General features: G+C 47.7%; 2 protein-coding genes across 4 annotated transcripts; both read left to right on the forward strand.

Annotated features, from left to right (window-relative positions):
* The first annotated feature begins 471 nt into the window (after window positions 1–471).
* Window positions 472–8,790, forward strand: LOC111833882 (phosphatidylinositol transfer protein alpha isoform-like). The gene is made up of 12 exons (XM_023792578.2): window positions 472–770; window positions 2,172–2,202; window positions 5,112–5,257; window positions 5,344–5,435; window positions 5,786–5,793; window positions 6,132–6,206; window positions 6,461–6,544; window positions 6,645–6,722; window positions 6,861–6,968; window positions 7,500–7,622; window positions 7,725–7,820; window positions 7,994–8,790. Exons 1-11 carry the CDS (start codon window positions 754–756, stop codon window positions 7,770–7,772), a joined length of 810 nt encoding a protein of 269 aa, XP_023648346.1. The 5' UTR covers window positions 472–753; the 3' UTR covers window positions 7,773–7,820; window positions 7,994–8,790.
* A 78-nt stretch (window positions 8,791–8,868) lies between these two features.
* Window positions 8,869–16,453, forward strand: LOC111833872 (inositol polyphosphate 5-phosphatase K-like). 3 transcript variants are annotated; one of them, XM_023792564.2, is made up of 13 exons: window positions 8,869–9,274; window positions 10,852–10,942; window positions 11,054–11,158; window positions 11,313–11,421; window positions 11,777–11,893; window positions 11,987–12,162; window positions 12,538–12,649; window positions 12,958–13,067; window positions 13,349–13,568; window positions 13,706–13,843; window positions 14,240–14,323; window positions 14,887–14,991; window positions 15,078–16,453. In XM_023792564.2, exons 2-13 carry the CDS (start codon window positions 10,860–10,862, stop codon window positions 15,156–15,158), a joined length of 1,440 nt encoding a protein of 479 aa, XP_023648332.2. In that variant the 5' UTR covers window positions 8,869–9,274; window positions 10,852–10,859; the 3' UTR covers window positions 15,159–16,453. The 3 variants fall into 3 exon arrangements, with proteins under 3 accessions (XP_023648332.2, XP_023648329.2, XP_023648330.2); XM_023792561.2 differs by lacking the exon at window positions 8,869–9,274 and adding an exon at window positions 9,305–9,711 and having other exon boundaries at window positions 15,078–16,291; XM_023792562.2 differs by lacking the exon at window positions 8,869–9,274 and adding an exon at window positions 9,305–9,623 and having other exon boundaries at window positions 15,078–16,291.
* Window positions 16,454–16,552: the final 99 nt, after the last annotated feature.

A 16,552-nucleotide genomic window follows, 5' to 3' on the forward strand; every position in this document is an offset into this window, starting at 1 on the left:
GCGAACGCTACAAAGACATGTGCAGTTAAAGAATCTAGATGTTCCTGGGTGTTTGTTTGTCCCGTAGTACTGAAGGTACTTTTCAAGAAACATTTCCTGCAGTAGTGTCCTGGTCGGAGTTTCCTTCGTGCTTCAAATAAATGAGGAATTTTACCCGATATCTTGGGGGGGATTCTGCTCAGTACTAAATCCAGTATTTGTGCAATTTTCCCCACTAGGGGGTTGACAGGATTTGCAGCTTCCCATTGCCTGCCGTACAAACCCGTTTAATTGACTGATATTTTTTACGGACTCTACCAGAGTTTCTGTTTTTATGAAGAACTCCCCTGAAAATCTACTACTCAGACAAACGTAATCTCACACACACACACACACACACACACACACACACACACACACATATATATCCAGTATATATATATATAAATAAAACCATGGAATATGCTGTCGCTATTTACAGCATCGCTGACTTCGGTTACGTTTCATTGACTTAATGATGGACCTAACGGCTTGATGATGGACGGCTGTGGACTTTGGGGAGACGCCGTCACGCTTTACAGCAGGTACCAGGTTTGCTGGGTGGCGTGACGTAACGGGGCAGGTGTGGCTCGTGACAGCCCAGTTCAGGAAGTGAATCTGCAGGAATGATCAGAAAGTCAACAGAAGGGTGACGTACAGTGTAATCCTTAGGGTACTGGAGCGGACTGAACTTTTTTTTGTATTTTAAACGCGTGAATAACACGGCCGGTGGAAATGCTTATTAAGGAGTAGTAAGTATCAATTTTAAAGTGTTTCTGCTTAAAATTGAACATTTATTATATTAGTTGATCTTGTGAGGAAACGTAGTTTGCGCTGTTGTGGCTTCTGTGAACCTGACCCTGATATACAGGTAGGCTACCTCAGCCAGGTAGTTACTCGGCATTTAAAATTGACTTTTTAGTGGAGTTATTAAAATGTTCTGAGACGCCAGGTTTTATTTTATCAAAGCACGTAACACGTAATCCATCTCATTTTCTAATTTTTCATACAAAAAATGGTCTGTGAAACGTGGCGTTTTCTGCCAGTTTGGTTCAGTAATGTGGTGCGGTTAAGACCCAATGAATGAATGAATGAATGAATGAATGAAGGAGCTGGAACGTTTTAGATTATGCAAAACGGAAAGGTACTGATTTGATTCTTAAAAAACTCCGTATGTAACGTTATAATTACAATATAGAAAGTTTGCTGCATGAGAAATGGCATATAGGCGAGTGCGTCAGCCAGTTTATACGGCCGTTTGCGCGATTTCCCGCAACCAGATATTTACAAGCTACTTTTGGCGGAGGCTGATGCACACGCCCAAAGGTAATATGCAAAGACATCTATATTGTGTAGCAATGTGTGTACATATCACGCTAAAACAGTACGTCGGGCCACATTTTTTAACCTGCTTAACAGCGGTGAGTCATTTGTACAAAAGTACTCAGGAAGTGGTACAGGCTGCACCGTGTGAATGACAAGTTTTGTTAGCTCGTTTACTTTTCGACCGTATCAAAGTAAACAACTAATAAATGGATGGCCCTTATTTGGCATGCTAAACATCAATCAAACATATAGTATTTTAATGTAATAGATTTTATTACCAGTTTGCCGTGAGCGTCACTCTTTTCTCTAATGGAGTGGATGCTAGGTGGCTTGGATGATGTGCGGTGCGGAGCTACTGATCCCTCTATACTTCCCCTTGCTGAGATGCTCTGTAGATAAAATGAGTTGCCTTCACGTGGTACAATACTCAGATATGCTCACCATGCCGTTTGAACTGGGGGTGACTGGTATATCATCGACGGACAATGCACAACTGAATAGAGGGTTTTTTCCTGCCATTTTAAATAAATTAGTTTTCTGTTTTGTCCAGAAATTACAAATGTGTAACACCACTGTAAAACAGGACATGGTTGATATGTATCCATAATGCTTTGCTGTGGACCTGAACTTCTCCATAGATTTGTGCTCTATTGTGGGTGACGGTAGGAAATGACAGCTTCCCATCGTGTGTTTGATATACTTTCCAGGATTAGACCCGACCAAATGAGGAAATTAGCATTTTAGATAAAGATGACATGCTCTCTCTGTTGGCCAAATCAGGACTGGTGTTTGTGTTGTGATTGGGTCTCCTGTCTCCTCTCTTGCAGCCGTGTGATTGTGCCTGTCTCTGTGGATGAGGTAGGTGCAGGGCAGCTGTCCTCTTTGTTCCCTTTTGTGTGCATGATCAGCCCAGAACACCTATACAGAACATACGCAGATTACAATGGCCAGGATTGCAGTCGGAGCCGTCCATCTGCATTTTTCTCACACCCAGAAGTTCTCATCTGCTTGTTCTGACTTCCCTCTGCCACTCCAAGCTCTTCCATGCTCGTGGGGGGAGAAGTTCCCGCTTTTGTTGGGCTTGTTTCATTTAACACAAATTTTAAAGTTTTTTTTCTTTTCCAGTGTTCTAAGGAGATTTTGCATCAGACTTTTTTGATTTTTAGCCATGAAAATGGTAAATGGAAGACGCTGTGTGGAAGGTTGTGTTTCGGCTTCTCAGTAATTCTCTCAAAGCCTTCGTGGTTTTCTGTCCTGATGTGACACTTCTCTTCACTTATGACGGTGAAATCTAGCACAGTCTTTTGTCCCGAGTAGAACTGCACGACTTCCAGTGGGCCACAGGCCGAGGCTGGTAACCCATATAAAACTTTGCAATACCCTGATGTACTTCAGAATTTGACTTAAGAGAGCTGAAGTGCTGACAAGGAAACATCTTGGACGAGTTTCCTGTCTTCAATCTGCCCGTGTCCACAAAGGTGGCAGTACAATTACGGATTATACCTGCTGGGTGCCGACAAACATGCAGACTCTGACTGTCTAATGCAGGTTCTGAACCTAACCTTGAATCCTGTCTGAAGGTCCTCTTTGTGGGTATGAAAATAGAACTGGTTTGATGGTCTGTAGTTCCTAAAACTAAATTTACTCAAGCAAAGGTTTCCTGTCCTATTGCTACACTTCAGTGTGATTAACAAAAGAAAATGTTCTTAGGCAGTGTGAGTGTATATGTAACTACATATTCCTTAAGATATTTATTAAAGTAGAAATTGGATTATTGTGTCTGGCTAACGCCCGTCAGATCGGCTGGGGGCCAGGGCACCTACCCTGGCAATCGCACTTGCATGAGCGTGGCAGACGCCGTGCCAGCGGAGCCGAGTGTGTGTGTTGCACGAGCGTGGCAGACGCTGTGCCAGCGGTGCCGAGTGTGTGTGTTGCACGAGCGTGGCAGACGCTGTGCCAGCGGAGCCGAGTGTGTGTGTTGCACGAGCGTGGCAGACGCTGTGCCAGCGGAGCCGTGTGTGTGTGTTGCACGAGCGTGGCAGACGCTGTGCCAGCGGAGCCGTGTGTGTGTGTTGCACGAGCGTGGCAGACGCTGTGCCAGCGGAGCCGTGTGTGTGTGTTGCACGAGCGTGGCAGACGCTGTGCCAGCGGTGCCGAGTGTGTGTGTTGCACGAGCGTGGCAGACGCTGTGCCAGCGGAGCCGTGTGTGTGTGTTGCACGAGCGTGGCAGACGCTGTGCCAGCGGAGCCGTGTGTGTGTGTTGCACGAGCGTGGCAGACGCTGTGCCAGCGGAGCCGTGTGTGTGTGTTGCACGAGCGTGGCAGACGCTGTGCCAGCGGAGCCGTGTGTGTGTGTTGCACGAGCGTGGCAGACGCTGTGCCAGCGGTGCCGAGTGTGTGTGTTGCACGAGCGTGGCAGACGCTGTGCCAGCGGTGCCGAGTGTGTGTGTTGCACGAGCGTGGCAGACGCTGTGCCAGCGGAACCGTGTGTGTGTGTTGCACGAGTGTGGCAGACGCTGTGCCAGCGGAGCCGTGTGTGTGTGTTGCACGAGCGTGGCAGGCGCTGTGCCAGCGGTGCCGAGTGTGTGTGTTTACAGGTTTGTCTGCCTTGCTGTGTCTGAATAAGGGATGTGTTGATTTCTTGCCCTGCAGACTTTTATTGAGATGTTTTCAGTTCCTTCATCAATCTCATTTACGTGTGTGACTGTGGTGGTGATGGTTTATTTTTGATATGAGCCTCAGGGTATATTTGGCTCTGTCTGGAGGGTTAGGGGAGGGGTATTCTGGGCTAGCAGGTATGACTTTATTGTGGTTTGCTAGCTGGCCAGAAAATTAGCATGTCAGCCTGGCTGCATGAGTTTTTAAATGCTGCGCGATGCCAGGTAACAGAGCGCAGTGTTAATGTGTCTGAGTGCAGGAGTGAAAGCTCAGAGGTCAGGGCAATGGGCAAGCTGTGTCACAGCTGCTCCAGACGGACCGGAGAAAGGGACCACCCTGTTAGGGAGTCTCAGAAAGACCCATAAGCATTTTGTTTGTGGAGCTAATTGTGTTCAACAGTCTTTCCCTGCAAAATTCATGTAAGCCCCCCCGCCCCATTCTAGAGTGGGGGCACTCCTGTGCTGTCAGCTAACCGCTACACACCATTTTAAAACAATATCTGTTGCACAATAATCTGTTGAATCCTTCCACTCCCCATTTCTCGTTGCCTTCTTTACGGTAATGAGCACGATGTTAAATCTCCATCATTTCATGCGTCATGTCGCCGTCCCGCCTTAATCGTCATTGTCTTTATTCAATCTGAAACAACTGCAGTGACACTGTCATTACCGTAAAGGGGTTGCTTAGCAACCCTACAAAACCCGCACATGACACTGACACGTGTGAGTGAGACGTCTGCCTTTGTTTCGCTCTATCAGTATAAGGCTGCTGTCTGTGTGTTTCCTTTTTAGAAGATTTAAATGGTTAGGCTATGAAGAAAACAGCCATTGGCTGGGACTGGCCAAGTGTCATAACGGAATGGATAGCAGCTGACCAGTATCAGTTTCCATTTCTGTCTGCTAAACAAACTGGTCCAAATCTTCTGTTCTTAATCCTCAGTTGTGACTGGTTTCCTGTATCTTGCATTTGTTTAGTTTTTTTTAAATGTCTTTTAAAGCTTTAATGACTTAAACACTGCCTTCATCAATACCTGCTTACAGTCAGTGTTGTTTAATAATTTGTGTAAATGTGTCCAAATGCAGTTGTACGAGAGTGAATTGTCTCTTTCAGTACAAAGTAGGCCAGCTGTACTCTGTGGCGGAGGCCAGTAAGAATGAGACGGGTGGTGGGGAGGGGGTGGAGGTTCTGAAGAATGAGCCGTATGAAAATGATGGAGAAAAGGGCCAGTATACACACAAGATCTACCACTTGCGGAGGTGAGGTCTTCTTGCACGTTTTCACACGCGTGTGTTATGTTCACACTCCTCGCCGCTGAGCTCTGACCCCGGTCTCCTCTCCCCAGTAAAGTTCCTTCGTTCGTGCGAATGCTGGTTCCGTCCTCCGCACTGAAAATCCACGAGAAGGCCTGGAACGCCTACCCCTACTGCCGCACCAGTGAGTCGGGGCCGGGAGTCCAGCTAAATACCCCCAGGAGTTCTGCAGTGATGCAGTGATGTATAAGCACAGTGAGAATACCTCCGGGAAGCCCAGCCGTCTAAGAGGAGCTTCTGGATGGAGGGGGGGGTCCAGCCCCCTGCAGCCTCTAGGGGCTCCCCGTTTGTGGGGCTGCTTCTCTCGCCCTTGTGGGCTGTAACTTCGGTCTCGGGTCTGAGTCTGGTTCTGGGTCACTCCCCAGAGGTCGTTTTGGTAGATTTAAAGTGACATTTAAGCATGTCTCTCAATGCATGTCCTAAATGCTTGTTTTTATTTTCTCCTTTAATTTTGTTTTCATCTCGACGGTGCAGTAATTACAGTAAGTATCCATTTTAATATATTATGTTCTTATGTTCTTATGTTCTTATCACAAACTTGTTCAGTAACATGCAAAAGCAATGCTAAGATAATCTTGCCTGTCAAGGTATGTTAACTGGTGTGTGTGTGTGTGTGTGTGTGTGTGTGTGTGTGTGTGTGTGCGCGTGCGCGTGCGTGTGTGTGTGTATGTGTGTGTGCGTGTGTGCGTGTGTGTGTGTGTGTGCGCAGTTTCCTGTGTTTAACCCGTTACCTTTCCCTTGCTTATCTGTGCCGATATCAGCTACTGACTTGTGACCGGCTTGGAGCGGAGTGTGACATGTGGCTTTGCTGCTTTCGCAGAATGAGTACATGAAGGATAACTTCCTGATCAAGATCGAGACGTGGCACAAGCCGGACCTTGGCACCCAGGAGAACGTGAGTGGGATGCCCCCGGGGTCTCTTGCACTGGAGCGGGTTCAGCACTGGTTCAGCACTGGTTCAGCACTGGTTCACCCTGCCTAATCTCGAGAGGGGCTGGAATCGATCATGGTCCCAGTGTGACGTATCCTCAGAAACTTGGATATTGACTTTCTGAGACTTGAATGCCAGCGACCGCCTGGCAGTTAGGGCGCATTAGGAAATAGGTGTTTTCCAGTGTCCGGTGTTAAATCTTGCCCTTCGGCCTTCAGGTGCACGGTCTTGATGCAGACACTTGGAAGAAGGTTGACGTGGTCCACTTAGACATTGCTGACAGAAACCAAGTGGACGCAAAGGTAACGTGTTGTAGATTGAGAGGACGCTGAGGCGTGCGTGCTCACTGGCAAGCGAGACGTCTCCGTTCTCTCTTCACGAGCCCTTCCACAATGTCCACAGGACTACAAGCCAGAAGAAGATCCAGCCTCTTTCAAATCTGTGAAGACCGGCCGAGGGCCGCTGGATGCTGACTGGCAGGTGGGCGGAGCCTGTTTCGTGTTGCCGCTGTTTTCTTGGCACCCTAAAGGCATCGGGAACATTCCTGGAAATGATTAATGTGGTGGATCTGTGACTGGCTGGGTTTTCTTCTACGTTTTATTCATTTTTAACTTCCAGAAAGAGCTCTCCACGACGGACTGCCCTTACATGTGCGCCTACAAGCTGGTCACTGTGCAGTTCAAGTGGTGGGGGCTGCAGAACAGGGTGGAGAACTTCATCCATAAGGTGGGGCTTTTCTGGGGTACAGGAGGGGCTCTGGGAGTCTGGGGGCCAGCAGTCAGGTCTGTGTCTGTGTGCCTGTGTGGGTTATGTACAGTACATTACATCGTGGGGACCAAATGTCCCCACAACGTGACAAAAACCTGTGTGTGGAGCACTTTTAACTCGCCAAACCAGTCAGATTGATGTGGAATTTTTGATGTTGACTTAGGTTACACATTCAAACAAGGAAGTCAAACAGCAGGTTTTGCCCATTCACTGTCCTTGTGCCGCTTCTTTCCATTCCCCACCCGTCACCCTGACTTCATACAACACTTCAGGCTGAAGTCTAACTGTTTCACAAACATCATCTGGAACGTCGTAATAGCAAAGAGAGTAGGCAGATGTATTGAAGTTTAAAAGCGGTGTGGTTCCATTTAATGCAGGAACGTGGAGCTTGTGTGACCTCTAGTGGTTAATTTCTGATAATGCAGTATGATAACGGCTAAATAACGGCATAAATGTTCTTATTTATCCTGCCGTTATTCCTTTTTCCAGCAAGAGAAGCGGCTGTTCACAAACTTCCACAGGCAGCTATTCTGCTGGATCGACAAGTGGATTGAGCTGTCGATGGAGGACATTCGCCACATGGAGGAGGACACCTCCCGGCAGCTGGACCAGGTCCCCGTCCCGTCTCCCGCTCGCACGCCGACGCATTCCTCGGGGGGGCAGCAGTCCCACATGCATTTCTGGAAGTGCTGAAGTGTCACGTTTGTGTTACAGATGCGAGAGAAGGACCCAGTGAAGGGGATGGTGGTGACAGAGGACTGAGGGGGGTGAGACTGCAGCTCTCAGGTGACCCAGCGTGCGTAGCTGAAGGTGTGTGTGTGTGTGTGTGTGTGTGTCTGGAGGGGGGGGAACCCTGGCAATGTGTGTGAATTTGATTTAGAGTGTGTGTCGTGTTGTCGCGGGGATTGCAGAAATGTTCCTCGAAGCATTTTAATGTTTCCATTGACACTCTTTGATTTCCTTTCCTTCTGTGTGTCTCTTAGGGCAGACGCACAGCACCAGCAGCATGACCTCCACGTTGATGTCTACAGGGTTCAGACCCCCCCAACTCCCCTTTCATTTGTCCTTTTTTAATATGACTTCACCTGCAGGGAATTTCTGCACAATCAAACTCTAACGCTGACCAGGCAGAGAAGTATGGCCATTAGTATCTGTTCAGGTGCTTGTACATCATTTGTTAATAACAGTTGCATTTGTAGAGGTTAATATCACTGAAATGTTTATATATTAATAGCACAAAGTGTGAACTGTTGGTAATTATTCATGTGTTGTACACAGAGTGTTTGTTTTGGGTTTATTTTTAATCATTTCAGTTCTGTTCACCTGCCATCTATACTGCTGGTTACATGTTTACAAACCTCTCATATACATGAATACATACTCAGATGTACTTTGGGGTGACGGACATTTGGGTCCTTTGGGTCTTTCCCCGGACCTGCACTGTAATGCTGGCATGTGAATCATGGTGTCAATATCAAAACAATGTTCACGTTTTATACTCTGTTTAACTTGTCGGGAGTGATCATGTGTTCATCTTAAATTGTTTTACTGATTTCATGTGTTTTTTAATGTCTGTTGCTGTATTGGACGTATCGCACCAAGGACTGAGTTGGATTGTAACTTGCAGAGAAATGCTGTAAATATCATACCCTTTCTGGGTGTACTTTAAGGTCCATTTTGACTGTTAAGTAAATTAAAATAAGGGGCAGCTTATGTGAGAGGCTTTCTCTCACGTCGTTTCTGGGATGCAGTAGGAAATATAGATGGCAGGTCTCCTTTCTATGTTTGCCTGAGTTCCATTTTTTTGCCAACAAAATGTTTACAGGTGACACTCGCTGAAACGAGGTTGTATTGATAAATACATATGAAGTCAAAATCCTCTTCTCTCTGGCCTTCGATGAGTGCAAGGAGCCTGTGTATGGTATGATGCTTAGGCAGGCAGAAACACACAGGAGAAAAATGAGGAATTTGGTGAGAATGCCCTGGCTTAACTGGAATATGAGGAGATAAGGGCAGAATAATATGAAGCTCTTTTAAAAACTGGGGTATGAACAGAAGCAAAATTTTAATAAATGTGTCGGTCTTGTAATGTTGAAATATTTTGTAAGGCCACAAGGTGGGGCTGCGGCGTAATGAGTGATCTGGTTCAGACAGAGAAGAAGAGCGCGGCGCAGTGGATAGGCGCGCGGAGGCTTATCGCTTGCAATAAACAGCATATTGTTAATTCTTGCTATCGTTTATTGGATACTACAACACCACAGAATGTACGTGTGAGTTTTCTACAATGGCTAAGAAGGATTACCAACCACTTTTAAATACGTTTTAGATAATTAAGAATTAAAATTCTTATACATTTAATCATAGTTACTGATGGCTTTATTAAAGCGAGGCTCAAGACCCGGTAACCCTGCCCAAGATAAGCTGTTAGAAGATGGATGGATTATTAAGGTGCATAAAGTGAAAAAGCAGACAGGAGGCGCATTTCATACGACGAAGCCTGTGCAGCTCTCCAGTAACATTCGTTGCAATGTCACTTTAAGCGGCTAGGAGGCGCTCTTGCGCTGGCAGCGGGGTGTTTGCTGAAAGTCGCTGGGGGAAGGACGCTGTACCGAGGTAGGAAACGAATCGGCGTTTGCCTCCATCATGTGAGGCAGCCGACTGCGCCAGACGGTCCGAGCGGGAGAGGCGCACACGGTGCCGGGTAAGCGGAGGCCGGAAGCAGGGAGCGCTGCGTACGCCGCTTTAAGCTCGGCTGCTCAAAAAGTTGTTAGCCTGCGAGCCGGCGCCTTCACGGGATGTTATTGCCGTCACTTATCGCGTATTGTGTTTCACGTATGAACGCCCCTGAAGCCTGGGTTGCTAAATAACGTCGGACACTTTAACTTTGTCGGCTACTGGATTATCGCAGTGCTACAGCCGAAACCATGTATTGGTAGCTAGAGTGATGTGGGATCGCCGTGCCTCCATGCTTTATACTGAGACGCCCACTCAGCTGTGAGCGGCTACTTTTGTCTTATTTTACTCCCCCATTACCTAAGACAGGTAACTCACTGACGCCATAGTGCGTCTATTTTAAGAACTGACTGATGGGATCCTCCATCACGCAAAATGCATGGTTATATCATCTGCGGGATGGAGGACTCTTATTTTGACGCCGCAGTCGGGACGCGCGTAGCGTGCGATGTAGGGGAGTCGGGAGCGGCGCTCGGCTCGCAGAGTGTCCACCTCTTCGTGATTAATTTTTTAAAAACGTAGCAAGAAATGCATTTATTTGATTAGATACCCTAAAACATGTAACAATTATGTCGGAGGTTGAAGACTCCTGTAGGGAAATTTAGCTGACATTGGTTAAAAAAAACATCTCCAACGATGTCACCCAAGAAAAACGCCTTTACAAACGTCTGACTCGGTTTTCTGAACCGTATAGTTTGTATTGGTTTATAAAATCGCCACCTGGAATATATTCATAATTACGTACATGAAAATAAATGGTTCTTGTTTGTTGCTTAAACTTCTGCTTCATTGATGTAGCAACAGGCTTAATCACATTTCCTGCCTCATATCTCTGATCTCTACTGAAGACGAAACATAAAAATACGTACAAGTGCCTTTATTTCCCGTGTCTGTCTGCCTAAGTCATAACCAACTCGGTTGTGAATGTTTGTGATCGTAGTAAAGCACTTTTGACAGGAATACTCTTGCAGAACATCTGCGTAAATTTGTACTGGAAAACCAGAGCAGAGTAATGAAGCTGCTTTTAAATGATGTAAGTGGTTTATCGGCCACGGCTGATTGCTGAGCGCAGGCTGTGAAGCCAGCTGTTATTTCGGCGTTCTGGCAGGTCAGAGAATGGAGGTGGGGTCCTCGGCAGGTCCCCTGAACTCCGCCAGCCTGGGGAAAAACGGCAGCAAAGGCAAGGTCGACTCCTTCAGGTAACTGCCGCTTCCCTGTCACACTTTCCGCGTCTCTGCCTCTGCAGTGGGGGCGTGTTTGGCAGACCATTGTATTTTTTCTCTTGTCCTCCTTTTCCTCCGTTCATAAAGGCTGCATGTGGTCACGTGGAACGTGGCTTCCGCAGAACCTCCGGGTGACGTCAGTGCACTGCTTCAGCTGGCTGCGAACCGGCCCCCTGATCTCTATGCTATTGGGTGAGCCCTGACTTCTGGGATTGGATGAACTGCCGGGGAGGCGGGTGTCCTGTGTTTGACTAGCCTTTCCTGCCGTCGGCCTTATTTTACTTGACATAGGCAGCAGGTGGCGTAGTGGTTAATTGATGACATGACTTCCACCTATTGTTGGCAGCCTGCAGGAGGTGAATTCTACTCCCCTGAAGTTTGTGGCAGACCTGGCCTTTGAGGATTCCTGGAGCAACGTCTTCATGACCAGACTAGCAGCCCAGGGCTACATGAAGGTACCTAATGGCCACCGCCGCCCCCCTGTGGTTGTGTGTGAGCGTTACAATGGGGCCCATTCACAAATGTCTTCCTCTGGAGTGGGTGAGACCCCGGAATAGAAAATGGTTTCTTTGTCCCGAAGTGTTGGGGAGGCACTGATGCATAGTTTCCATAAAATATTTAATTCCTCCACCTAACGGGTTCTGCTTGTATACATGCTGTGTAGCAGTGGTCTCCAATGTATTTTTACAGTATGCGCTGCCTTTACAATAGACATACCTTGGTGACCTACTGAATTGTGATGGGGGGTTTCCTCGCGGTACATTTTGTCTCTCTTAGCTGCTTCCTTCTGTTTTCTCCTCGCCCGTCCAGGTCAGCTCCATCCGTATGCAGGGCCTCCTCCTCCTCCTCTTCTCGCGGCTCCATCACGTGCCCTTCATCCATCACATCCAGACCACCTACACCCCTACTGGCGTCTTGCGCTACTGGGTAAGGCCGACCGAAAAGGTGCCGGGTCCCAATCGGTGCCGGCCGTCTTCCTTCATCTCATTCGTCTGTCCTGCCCCTTCTTGGTGTTTCCAGGGCAACAAGGGCGGGGTCTCAGTGCGCTTCTCCTTCTATGGCCACACCCTCTGCTTCCTGAACTGCCATCTGGCTGCGCACATGGACTACGCCTCGCAGCGCGTAGACGAGTTTAAGTACATCCTGGGCACGCAGTCCTTCAGCGCGGCCGACACGCCCCACGTCCTCGACCACAGGTCCGCCTCCGCGCCGAACTTCTCACTTCCTGTAAGAAAATGTTATGTCATCACATCACACAGTCAGCTCTGAGTTGTTGTTTGTCCTTTACCGACTGCCTAATAAGCCACTGCCCATCACTCAAAGTGCTCTGGATGTAAACGATTTGCCAGGTCCTTCTGAAGAAGGATGACTTAAAGGTTCCACATACATTATCAGGTGACTCGTTGGACCTTCATCCTGAAACAGCCTGCATTGGTTCTGTTCAGTCTGTGTTTCTCCTTGCACATCCCTCACTGTTCCATGACTGACATCCCACGGGAAAAGTTTTAAGGGGTGTTGATAGGAGGTCCGAAGTTCTAACGCGTTCCTGACTATCTGTCTCTGTCTCTCAGGCTGGTGTTCTGGTTCGGGGACTTGAACTTTCGCATCGCAGACCACGCCACGGGCCTGGTTCAGTCTGCCATCGATAACGAGCGCTTCAGTCTGCTATGGGAAAAGGACCAGGTGAGCTGGATGTCCAGGCCTTATTTGATGTTGTTCCTTGTTCACATGACCCTGCAGCTCGCTCACGAGGCCGCCGCCTCCGCCACAGTGCAGCCTGATCAGAGGCTTTGGCGTAACAGCAACTGGGTCCAGTCAGAGACCCTAGTGAGGATTTCTGGGGTGATGATATCTGATGTCTTGTTGGGTTGGTGATCAGCCAATGATGATATTTATGGCATTTGTCTTCGAGGTGGTGGTGGTGATGATGATGATGATGATGGCGGCAGTGGTACCCTATTAATCAGTCTCTCTCTCTGATGGCACCACAGCTGACCATGATGAAGAAGGAGGACGCCGTCCTGCAGGAGTTCCAGGAGGCACCCCTCAGCTTCAGACCCACCTACAAATATGACCTGTTTTCAGACACGTATGACACCAGGTAGCGTGTTCACGCACATGCTACACCGTCCGTTCGGCCACCTTGGACCTCACTGCTGTGCTGGCAGTGTCTCCTCTGTCGGAACTGTTCAAGCACCAACACTGTATCGTGGCTGACTCACTGCCCAGGGCTCTCGCTAACCCTCTCACTGCATCGTTCACGGAGCAGCGCTAACTTCACTAATGGAGTCGATGTGCGTGGACTCACAATACTGCCTTTCTCACACAAACAAACTCGCTCTGTCTCTGTCTGTCCTCGTGACCCCTCCCCTGACTGGCCAGCGGTAAAAAGCGGAAGCCGGCCTGGACCGACAGGGTCCTGTGGAGGCTGAGACCGAAGGCCCCACCCACACCCAAGGAAGGTGGGGTCGGAGTGTGCGGGGGGCCGCAGGAGGAGGAGGACGCGAAGTTCCTCTTCAAGGTGGTGCAGGATGTGTACACCTGCTGCATGGAGTACAGCTGCAGCGACCACAAGCCCGTCATCGGCACCTTCAGCCTGGAGGTGCCAATCGCCCAAGATGGCTTTGCACTTCCTGTGCCACTCAAATGACAATAACTTTGTCTGGTCTAACAATCTTCCCCCACCTTCATTTTCTGCCTGACCCTCCTCCTGCCCACCCCAATCCCACCTCCCTCCAGCTGCAGAAGAAGGTGGGGGTACCGTTGGCGCGCTTGCGTGCCGAGGGCGAGTGGAGTGCAGACGCTGACGCTTTGCTAACCTACAGCGTCATGGAATCCTTCCCCGCCAGCGCCTGGGACTGGATCGGCCTCTACGCGGTTAGCGGGATGGTGTGGGCTGGGTCATGGGGGGTCGACCTCTTTCTGCCTTATTCATACCGAGGCGTTTCAGCCGCGGCCCCACGATCCGCTGCAGGTCGACGGACCTATTGACAGCGTGTTTTTTATTATCGTCTGGCTTGTGCAGCACAACATGAGAGATACTCCGCCAGGAGTTAAGAATACTCAAGGGGGGCTCTTATTCTGAAGTGATGGTCAGTGATCATCACTTCAGTAGCTTTGGTCTGTTCTGCTTTAGGTTCTATGGCTGCGTCTACAACCCGTCACCCCATTAGCAGAACGATAGCTTGTCTAGATTGTGTTGGTCGTGGTGAAGCCTAATGGTCATTTCCTGTTCATCCCGGTTTTATGACCGTTTTCTCTCGCCCCCTACAGGTAGGTTTCAGGAGTGTGCAGGACTACATCAGCTACACGTGGGTGAAGGATGCGGAGGTGTCCCACAGCGAGGAGCTGATACAGGTGCCTACATGGAGTCACGCTGATGCTGTTCCCCTGATCAGTGCCCGCTGATGTAACTGTTATTAACTGTTAGATTTTCCCTTCTGGAGAATTCCATGGGAACCTTTAATGGGCTGCCAAAAAATTTACAGTGATCCCCCGTCTTATCGCGGAAGTTACGTTCCAGACCCATCAGCGATAGGTGAAAATCCGCGATATAGAAAGAGCATATAAATAAACATTTCTTTATAGTTAAAGCCTTGAAATGCCCCTCCCACATGCTTTAAACATGGTAACTTATTAAAACACACTTTGTAAACACATATGATATGTGGATGTCGGGCTAAGGATATGAGTGACATAATTCACAAAAAGTTTGCTCACAACAATTGGACCAAAAGCAAGGTACGCGATACACCAAGAACTGTGATGCGTCATGGAAAAATCTGCGATAGCTGAACCGCGATATAGCGGGGGATCACTGTACCTGTTTTTACAGTCTGATCTTGAGGGTAACTGGCATGAATCACTGAAATTATATTCCTGTGTATAGAGGATGGACCATTATATCTGTGTGTTGACAGGTGTATGTGAGCAAGAACGAAATACCAGTCAGGGGTGGCCAGTGTGTGCTTGGATACTACAGCAGCAAAATGCAATGCATTGTGGGTCTCAGCCCACCCTTCCAGGTGAGACCCACGTGTGGGCTTTGTCGTGCCTGTAGAGATGATGTCAGGCAGCTGTTAAAGCGGTGTCCATTCATGGGTTGTTTCAGGTGCACGAGTCGAAGGTGGCAATGGACGAGGGGGCGGTGCCAGAAAACCATTACGGATTGGACTTTAGGGCTGTCAATTAAAGCAGCTGGAAGTCTCCACTGGCTGCTCGCCCTAATGGACACACCCTCTCTTTGAGTGGCATCTTGATACCACGCCCCACCTGGAAGGGCATTTAGTGTTTGTACTATAGGGAAAAGAAGTCATTTTACTGTTTTAAATATGCAAATTTTAATAATTTAGTTTTGAATACGTAAAAAAAACTTGAATATGTAACCAAAAATGTAGAGTTTGGACCTCTGGCTTTGATAATGGTACATTCCTGTAGACAGCAAAATCTATAGTTATTTATTGAGTAGCGTCTTTCAAAGCCGTAAACATTTATTTCTTATGAAGTATTTCTATTTAAAAAAATTCTCATTCCATGTTCGCTTTACAAGTCTGACATTTACGGCGGGTATCATGTTGACGTTGGGAGGTGGAATTATAGGTGGAGACAAACAGGAAAGTGCGTCAACTGGAGTAGGTCCAGTTAGGTACACTGGGAAAGAAAACGACAAATGGGGAGAAAATAAGAGCGGGAATTATGCAAGCAGTGTTTAAAGCTGTTATATGTATATATAAAACAGCAGGAGAATTGTTTGTTACTATTGAATTGTTTGTTACTACTGAATTGTTTGTTACTATTCTTACTGATATGCGGAAATAAGCTTTCGTTTCCCGGACACTGGACACGAGCTGCAGTGCTGCGCGTCTCTGCTCGTCTTCGTTTTGGCTCGCGCGTGCCCGCGAGGTGCGGCTGATTGTGGGGGAAGCTGCAGTCTAACGTGGCCGTGGGATTTTTGGGTAAAGCACAGGGGTGACATTTTGTTTGCTATAAAAGGATTATTTGATTCGTTCCCCCCTTAGAAGCTGTTTCCACTGTCTTGGATGGATTAGTGTCCTCCCATGACCAGACTCGTCTGTCTATTTTTATCATTGTCCTTCTGCATCCACGCAGATATACGTACGATGTCTGAAGAATCCACATTGATCTCTCAGTTAATTAAAAAAGAAAACGGAGTACAAATTTAAAATGCAATATTAAACACAGTTTGTATTTAATGTTATTTAACCTTTTCTTATATGATTACCATAGGAGCTCATTAGTCATCTCTCTACATTTGCGTTGCCTTTTAAATTAAATGTTATTAAAGAACGCAGATTGTACAAATGAGTTCATGATTGGTCCTATAATATTCTTGGTTTATGTGGTAGTAATTGTCATGCTGTTGCTATTGTTATTTTGGTAATGACTTTATATAGGTCTTGTACAAAAGCAGTCTCACTACCGACCTTATGTTACAGCTGATGGCTTGTTATTAAAACAGAAAAGCAATTCCTAGGCTTGGTTAATAAAAACAGGTTTGTTTTAGGGCGGAGAACAGATAGGTAAGTTTGTGTCAGGGGGACTTCAGCTGATACTGAGTCACGTCTG

Source organism: Paramormyrops kingsleyae, chromosome 17 (genome assembly GCF_048594095.1).
Source record: "Paramormyrops kingsleyae isolate MSU_618 chromosome 17, PKINGS_0.4, whole genome shotgun sequence".
NCBI lineage: Eukaryota > Metazoa > Chordata > Actinopteri > Osteoglossiformes > Mormyridae > Paramormyrops > Paramormyrops kingsleyae.